Here is an 8,529-nt window from a genome sequence, read left to right as displayed (position 1 = left end):
GCTCCCAGTCACTGGCATCTGTCATCACCCTTGGGGGCAGCCACGTAGGGCTGGGCTGGGACATGGATCCAGAGCAGGATGCTCATCCTACAGCCACCCCATGTGAGTGCTGGATTAGGGACAAGGTTCTTGTCACCTCCTTATCCAAATGGCCTGTGCCCTGTATTGCTGCCTGTCCAGCCAGGCCTGAGGGGCTCCTGCTCCTGCCCTAGGCTGGCACACCAACTGGCTCTGCTGCCACTGCTGGAGCACCATCTCTGCTGCACTTCAAAGACTGCAGCGTGTCATTTGTCATTGCACAATCATGGAATGTTGGAAGGGGCCTTAAAGATTGGTTCGTCCGTCCCCTGATGTAGGGGGGACATCTTCCACTAGACCAGGTTGCTCCAAGCCTATCCAACCTGACCTTGGACATTTCCAGGGATGGGGTATTCTCAGTACCAAAATACCCCAATATGTGGAGTACTGCAGTATAAGAACTATGCCTGTACACTGGAATTCCACGTATAGCAGAACGTTCCAATGCATGGAGTATAAAGATTATTCCCCCAGCAATCTTGCTGCTGGATCAACTTTGGGAAAAACAGAACTTGGGGCACACTGTACCTATGCCCCTGAGGATGGCAAAGCCCCATCCTGGGCCCTGTGCCTCAGCACCCCAGGCTTCCCATGGCCGTGAGCACCTCCCCCGCTCCTGCAGCCACGGTTCTCAGCTATATTTAGCCCTCCCCTGTGCTATTTTGCTTTCCTGGCAGGAGTTTGTAACTGGCCGGGACAGCCCCACCTCCTTTCTGCTTCTCTCCCTTCCCTTCTCTTCCCTTCCCGTCCCTTTCCCCCTTTTCCCCTCCTCTCTGCTCCCTCCCACCCCGCTGCCCAGGACCCCCATGTCAGCAGTGCCCAGCTGTGCTCGCAGCCAGCGTCCTGCTCCGCTGGAGCCCCCGCCATGGGGCCCGCCGAGGAGCTGGTCCGGATTGCCAAGAAATTGGATAAGATGGTGGCCAGGAAAAGCACGGTAAGGTGGCCGAGCTCGTCGGGGCAGGTGCACATATTTAAACACATATGCATTTACACGTGTACGTATTTACACACTTGTTTACATGCATGTTTGAATGTTGTGTGGCTTGGGAAAGGGGGGGAGTTTGCTTTTCACACCCCTCACGTTGGCACTGAGTGGGTTTAAGGGGTGCTGCCTGTGTCACCCAAGCCCAGCCTCAGACATCATTGTCAGCACCATGGGGATTTAATTTCCCCTCTAATTTGGGGCTCTCCTGGACCTCATTGCTCGCAGACACGGGGATTTGGGGGTAAGGGGGCGTTTGTCCCGGGGTGACAGCTCCTGACACTGCTTGGCAGTGCCGGATTGTGGGCGACAGGTGTTTGGCACCCAGCCTGTGCTCCAACACCCCATCAGTGCCAGGGCCAGAGGCTCCTGTACGGGCAAGGAAAAGCTCCGGGCTGGGGGAGATAAGACCCTCGATGCACCCTCGGGCACAGCCCTGCCTGTTGCACAAGTATGCAAAGGGAGGGGAAGGGGTCAGACACTGTTTCCAGGGTGGTTTTGGTGGTTGTGTTCTGGGGAAGCCAGGATCCAGCCCTGCCACCCTTGTGCCAAGTGAGGATCCTGGTGAGCCAGTTACATGTGCCAAGCCCAGCTCTCCGAGTTAATATTTGACTGTTTCCACTGGCCTTTGCCCTGACAACGTGCAGGCTCCTGGCTGGGGGGGCAGCACTGCTGTCTCCATGGATCTGCTGGCTTTTTGGGATGCCAGTGCTTGGTATCAAACCAGATCCCGTGTCTCTGCTTGCTGCCAGGAATCACCCAGGGGTCAAGGGACAGGGGTGTTCCACACCTCTATTGCTGCACTTTGGGATGGGACAGAGCCAGGGTCCACCTACAGCACAGGAATGTCCTTGCACCCATCAAACTGGGGGGATCTGATCCAGCTGCTCATGGTGGGACTCCATGGAACAGGGAGGGGATACCTGGGAGCTGGTGTCTGCTGCCGGGGCTCTAAAAATACCAAGGGTGAGGAGGAGGAGAAAGAGAGGGAGGAGGAAGAAGGCTCTGTACTGGACTATCTTTATCCCAGCTGCCACTGCAGGGTATCAGGATGAAATCCTGGGGCTTGTGTCCCATGGACCTTCACACCCCTGGGTGGGGGACACTGGGAAATCGCCCAGCTGTTCCTAACTCCCACCAGCCCAGATTCTTCTTGCAGATGGGGGTTTTCCCATGTTTTAAGAAAAGTTCATGCTATCCAGCTGGAGATGTGACCTGGTGCTGGGATGGTCCAGCAGGATTTGGGTGTGGGACTTTTCTATTGGTGTGAGAGGGTCAGGCAATGCCAGGGAGCAGTCCAGAGCTGCTTTGGGTTCTCCTGTCATGCCTTTCCTGGTGCTGCCTGGTGCCTCCTCAAGGGCTCCTGTGGCTTCTCCCTGCTGTAGGAAGGGGCACTGGATCTGCTCAAGTCCCTTACCAGCTACACCATGACCATCCAGCTGCTCCAGGTGAGGGGGTTTTGGTGGGGGGACACCCCATGGGGTAGCTTGTCCCGTGCCAGCCAGCACATCCCTAAGGATGTGTCCCTGGTGTTTGTCCCCAGACCACCCGGATTGGAGTGGCTGTGAACTCAGTGCGGAAACACTGCTCAGATGAAGAGGTGGTGGCCTCAGCCAAAATCCTCATCAAAAACTGGAAGCGGCTTCTGGGTGAGCGATGCTGAAGGGAGATGAGAACCCCCCAAAGCCTCAATCCTCCCTGAGACATCCCCACACCTCAAGCCCCAATCCTTTCTGGGAGGATGGAGTGGAATCAGTCCAGAGCTAGGACGTGCAGGCTCCTATAACCTGTAACCCAGATTTTCCAAGGGCTTGTTTTCCCTCTGGGATAGAGTGGTGTAAATCAATGTGTGCCACATCAAGGGCTGAGCATCTCCACACTCATTCCCCACCCCAGGATGCAACTCTGCAGGTGCCCTGTGCTGGTTTGACCTGTGACTGTGACACCCAAATCCTTCCCACAGAGTCCACCACCACAAAAAAAGAGAAGGATGCAGATAAGAAGAAGGAGAAGGACACAGATGAAGACAAGGAGAAGAAGAAGGGGCTGGATGTTTCCAGCTGCCCCAGTGAAGGGGTGAAGCACAGCAAGAATACAGCTGAGAAGCACAGGGAGAAGCACAAGGAGAGGTGAGGGCTCCTGCTTCCTGTTGGGAGACACTAGGGCCAATATGAGACCACCCTCTGCTTGGTCTTTAAGAGTTTATCCATCTCTGCCTACCCATGGGTGCTGGCAGCACCTCTGGAGACCAAACTGCCTCTGGGACCGCACCAGGGCAGATTTTGGAGGAGGGAGAAGTGGCCATTTTCTATTTTCCCTTCTCTAAAACTAGGTCATTTTGGACAGTGCTCATCTGACCCCTGCTCTCTGTATCCCTAGGAAGCCCAGCAAGTGTGACTCTCATGCCAGCAGCACCCAGGGCCACTCTGCCAATTCCAGCCCGGAGAGGTACCTGCTGAATGATGCCCTGACCCTCATGCCAGGCTCTGCCAGCCCAGAGGAGGCTTTGCTAGCAGCCTGGGGTGGGGCTTAGGGATGGGGGATGCAGATGGACAGGATCCAGCTCACAGGTTGCCAGAGTATGCTGGGTTTGCTGAGAGCTTCTCTCCCTTCCTTTGGGCCTCCGTGGTGAAGAGAGTCCAGTGATGGCAGGAGCCCCACTGTGTCCTCCAAGAAATCACATCTGGATGGCAAAAAAGAGAGGTGGGTGCTGGGCTGGGTGAGGATGGGAGAGGTGAGACCCTGGCCCCTCACTGGCTTGTGCTTGGGGTGTGGACCCACCACTTGTCCCAGTCACTGCCCTCTGACATGGGGCTTGTCCTGCCAGGAGAGCCTCTGCTGATTCCAGGTCCTCAACCGTCTCCTCCTCTTCCTCCACACAGAAAAGACTGTCAGGGGAGAGGTAAGGAGGGGGTGTCCCTGGGCAGCCTGGGGATGCTTCTAGGGTCCCCCTTGGGGATACCATGACCATGGAGGGGGTGAGAAGTGGCTGGGAGCCCTGATCCTGCCACTGGGATATTTCCTGGGAGGAGCAAATGGAGATTCCTGTTGGCTTCCGAGCGAGCTCTCTCATCGATGTGCTGATGCCTGAGGTCCTGCCACCAGTCCCTGCCCCCTGTCCTGCCTGCTCTGTCTCTGGTGTCATCCACACTGTCCTGTTTCGTGCCACTCCCAGGAGAGCCTCTGTGGGCACCAGTCTCTCTCCAGCTCCCACCAGCTCCCAGAGAAACTCCACTGACAACAAGGAGGAAAGGTAGGAGAGAGGAGGAAAGGTAGGAGAGCCCCACTCCACTTCCAAGAGACCCCGTCAGGTCCCTGCGGCTGTGCCAGGACCCTACACCTGCCCGTGCCCCTCCGTGTGCCCCTGCAGAGCCAACAGCAGCAAGGTCAAGCCTGAGGTGCCGCACACCCCCAGCAGCCCCTCCTTCTCTGCCAGCCCCTGCTTCCTGGCCCCTTGCTACCTCACAGGGGACTCGGTGCGGGACAAGTGCATTGAGATGCTGACGGCTGCGCTGCGCATGGACGGTGAGCACTTCTGAGGGTGCGGGACCCCAGACTGGGCTATTTCTCCTGATAGGAGTATTCAGGCCTGAAGGAAAGAAAAGTAGGTTGGTAGGGTCTCTGATAAGGGAGTTGGATGTGAGGATCTTTAAGCTTCAAAATGGGTAAAAATAGGTATTTTAGAGATGGAGGGTCTGGGGCAAGTACAGGGGGAGAGGTGAGATTTTTTGGGGGGGTACAGTGAGATCTGTGGCTGGTTTCACACCTCAAAGTCACCCCTTAATCTCTCTACCCTTTAGATGACTACAAGGAGTTCAGTGTCAACTGTGAGAAGATGGCATCGGAGATTGAAGACCATATCCTTTGTGGGGCTAGGGGTCCCCAGGTTTCATCTGCTGGGGGGGTGTACATGGGCTCAAGAGTGCTGGTGGGGACAGGACAGAGGGTGACAGGGCCAAGGACAGAGGGTGACAGACTCTGCCGTGCTCGTTGCCTGCAGAGGGAGCCCAGACCTCAGTGAGAGGATGCTGAGGCTAAGGCTGAAGCTGATGCTGAGCAAAGCATCTCCTGAACACCTGCCTTCATGCAAGGGTGTTTGTGTGCCCCCCAGTCCCCTCTGGTCAGGGACCTGCTTCATCCCTGGGGAAATAAATCCAAACCCAGCCAAAGCTTTTTCCATGAGCCTGCTGTAGGTGCCTGTGTCTCCTGCCAGAACCAGTCTCTCGCAATGTCTAGGCTGTGCCATGCTGGAAGAGATGGAGTCACCTCTGCCCACCCCCAACTCAAGGCTTTGGGTTCTCCTCCTAGCAGCCCCCTGAGACCAGGACCAACTCCAGGGTGGTTCACCTCCTGGGTGCCCTTTCTGGTGCCTCCCAGACTCTGTGCCTAAATCTGCTACATTAACCTCTCCATACCATGTTCTTTGGGAGGAGGGAGTAGACAGAGTCCTCTGCACCATGAACTTTTGTTCCAGCACAGGGCTTAGTGATAGTCCCTGAGCCCCACAGCCCTGCCTGGATGTCAGACATTCCAAGGCAATCCAAAGTCATTTTCCTCCCCCCATCTCAAGCTGTGCTTCATCCTCTTAAAGCCAAGGATGGGGACACTTCCCACAGGGAGGAAAGCCCCACTGAGATCAGCCACCTCCGTGTGACCACTGGCCCTGGTGACGCAGCACCCAAGCTGCCTTCCCCGTGTTGATTCCTTGACAGACCCCACATATCTTCCAGGAGCTGAAGAGCACAGACATGAAGTACCGCAACCGAGTGCGGAGCAGGATCAGCAACCTGAAGGACCCCAAGAACCCTGGTCTGCGGAGGAATGTGCTGTGTGGGGCCATCGAGCCCAGCCTCATCGCCCGCATGACTGCTGAGGTGGGGACTGGGGCGCATGGTGCCCCTGCATCTCTTCCATGCTGCCTCTGTGGTGCCCAAGTGCTGGCTCTTGGCTTGGTGCTGTCCAAAGTGGGGTTGTCCCAGCACCTCCCTGTCCCACCCCAGCACTGAATAAGACATGGGGAGCATTAGGAGAAAGCTGGCAGCACTGCTAGGTCCCCTTAAAGCCCTGCAGGCCCCCAGCCTATCACAGATCTGGCTGTGGAATGTCACGCTGACAGGAATCAGGCTGGAGTGTCCCCATTTGTCCTCAGCCAGAGTCCACAAATCAGGCTCCTCAGAAGCCCAGCTTTTCCTGTGAGGAGACAGATCCGTGCAGGCAGCAGTTTTAGTTTGAAGATGGGGTGACTTTTTCATCAGGATGGGTCTAAGCCCTCCAGCAAGCACAGACAGCAGGATTAATTTTGTTTTGGGAGAGGATGGGGAAGGTGTTGGACTGTGGTACTTGGATGTGAGCAGAGCCATGGCCACACTGACCCATCTGGGCCAATGCTCCTGGCAGGAGATGGCCAGTGATGAGCTGAAGAAGCTGCGGAATGCCATGACCCAGGAGGCCATCCGGGAGCACCAGATGGCCAAGACAGGCGGCACCGTCACCGACCTCTTCCAGTGTGGCAAATGCAAGAAGAAGAACTGCACGTACAACCAGGTCAGGCCTGGTCTGCAGGGGAGCTTGGCTTGGGGGATGCTATAAGGGTCTGCACTGAGGTGGTGCTGCTCCACCCCAGGTACAGACGCGCAGTGCCGACGAGCCCATGACAACATTCGTGCTGTGCAACGAGTGTGGGAACCGCTGGAAGGTCTGTAACCATCTAGGGAGAGGCTCTGGGCAAGCCACCCCTTTCCTAGCCTTCAGGGGTAGCAGAGCCCCCTGAAGTGGTGCTTTGGGTGCTGGGTGAGGGCTTACCCCCTGCCCTGGGCTCTGCTTCTCCTGCAGTTCTGCTGACGCTGCTGGCGATCGGGCAGGAGGGAACACGGTGCAAGACAAGCTGCTGTGACGCCACACTGGGCAGCTGGGTAGGGGAGGAGGAGTCAGGGTGGCACCAGTCCCTAAACCCCAAATCCTTGTACCCTTGCACTGGGCTCCCTCAAACATCCTGGGGACCTGGCCTTCAGCAATGTCAAGTTCACACCAGAAGGTCCCTGTGAATTCAACGGTTCTCCCCGGCAAATACCTGCCCTTTGATTGGGGTGTGCTGGGATCCCACTGGGAACAGACTCATTGGTTTGGGGGCAGGAGAGACGTTGCTCTATGGACATGGGGCTGTGCCTGGGAGCTGAGGGTGGCAGAGGGCCATGTCATAACCTGAACACCTTCTTCCTCACCTCAGTGCACACAGAGGGAGGGGAGAGACATGGAGGGGACAGGGTGGGTGCAGCGTGTCCAGATGCTGTTGGGATCCCACTGTGCCCCTCTGCTCTGTGGCAAATGGACCATCCAGCCAGGCTTGAAGGCGCCATGTCCCAGGAAAGAAGGAAAGATGGCAGAGCGAGGAAGAACCCTTCCAGCCAGAGTAATAAAGGTGTGAACTATCTCTGCAGCACAGACTGTTTCCTAAGATGGGTTTCGGATGTCTGTCTCAAGTTCATAGCTCCCCAGCTTGAGCCTCAGGGTTGTGGAGAGTACTCTTCCCGTGCCTGCATGAGCCAGAGTGTGAGAGCAGAGAAGGACAGTGAAGCTGTTAATTAACCCATCATTAATTTTTTACTCTCGGGCTGAGGTGTGAATTTTTTCACAGGCCATGCCATTTGTACCCAGACTTGGGTGCTAAACCCTCCGTGTTTGGGGGTCCCCACCACCCTTGAGGCCCCTGAAAGAGCTCTCTGGGCTGCGGTGCTCGTTAACACTCTGAAGTGATTAATGAGCCTCCAAGGCTATTATTTACACTTGTGACAGTGTGTGCGGCTGCAATTAAGGAATATAGTGGATTATAGGGGATGAATAAAACATCAGTGTGACCTTGAGGTGTGAGGGGAGCACAGGAAGGGCAGGACTGGGGCTCCCAGCCATCCCCAGGGTGCCTCAGGGCATGTTTGCCTAGGACAAGGTTGAAATAGGGGGATTTGGACTTATATTTTTTTGCAGTCCAGTCTAATAAAGGTGTTTAAGTGATACCAGAGGGAGCCAGACTCCAAGTGTGTTATGATGGATCTCCTGGCATCCCTCTGTGTCCTTCACAAGAGCCCTCAGGACCTCTGCTGCAGCTCCAGCCCTATGTGGGGCTGGTCGTGACCATGCAATGATGGAGAGGCCCTTACAGTTCCTGCCAGGGGTTAATTTACCCAGCCCGAGGCTCCAGGTTTGGAGGCTCCAAAGCTTCAGCAGAGGCTGGTGTTTCTTCCTGCCTCTCCCTGCCTATCTCTGCATGAATCACAGAATCATTTCAGTTGGAAAAGACCTCCAAGATAATTGAGCGCAACTGCTCTCCCAGAACTGCCAAGCCCACCACTAACTACATGTCCCCAGTGCCACATCAACATATCTTTTAAATCCCTCCCGTTCACTCCAAGGAGATGCTGAATATTCTATGTGATGGAGTTTTTATATTCAACCTCCAACCTGCAACAATTTAA

The 8,529-nt window shown here is 55.9% G+C and overlaps 1 protein-coding gene across 2 annotated transcripts; it reads left to right on the top strand.

Moving 5' to 3' along the window:
• Positions 1-760: 760 nt before the first annotated feature.
• TCEA3 (transcription elongation factor A3) lies at positions 761-7,496 on the top strand. 2 transcript variants are annotated; one of them, XM_084222748.1, is made up of 14 exons: positions 761-1,012; positions 2,446-2,508; positions 2,604-2,709; positions 3,024-3,189; positions 3,440-3,508; positions 3,695-3,763; positions 3,888-3,962; positions 4,236-4,313; positions 4,431-4,585; positions 4,861-4,922; positions 5,785-5,934; positions 6,458-6,604; positions 6,684-6,755; positions 6,893-7,496. In XM_084222748.1, the coding sequence occupies exons 1-14, from the start codon at positions 944-946 to the stop codon at positions 6,899-6,901; spliced, it is 1,290 nt and encodes a 429-aa protein (XP_084078874.1). In that variant the 5' UTR covers positions 761-943; the 3' UTR covers positions 6,902-7,496. The 2 variants fall into 2 exon arrangements, with proteins under 2 accessions (XP_084078874.1, XP_084078875.1); XM_084222749.1 differs by lacking the exon at positions 2,446-2,508.
• The last annotated feature ends 1,033 nt before the right edge of the window (positions 7,497-8,529 follow it).

Source organism: Fringilla coelebs (assembly GCF_963513975.1).
Source record: "Fringilla coelebs genome assembly, chromosome: 28".
Lineage (NCBI taxonomy): Eukaryota > Metazoa > Chordata > Aves > Passeriformes > Fringillidae > Fringilla > Fringilla coelebs.
The sequence above is the reverse complement of the archived record's forward strand: the minus strand, read 5'-3'. Positions and strand labels throughout refer to the sequence as shown.

Excerpts from the sequence above, each read along its gene's own strand:
- TCEA3 (XM_084222748.1), top strand. The coding sequence starts at position 944 with ATGGGGCCCGCCGAGGAGCTGGTCCGGATTGCCAAGAAATTGGATAAG. Across the intron at positions 1,013-2,445 it reads TGGTGGCCAGGAAAAGCACG|GAAGGGGCACTGGATCTGCT; the intron begins GTAAGGTGGCCG and ends TCCCTGCTGTAG. Across the intron at positions 3,764-3,887 it reads CTGGATGGCAAAAAAGAGAG|GAGAGCCTCTGCTGATTCCA; the intron begins GTGGGTGCTGGG and ends TTGTCCTGCCAG.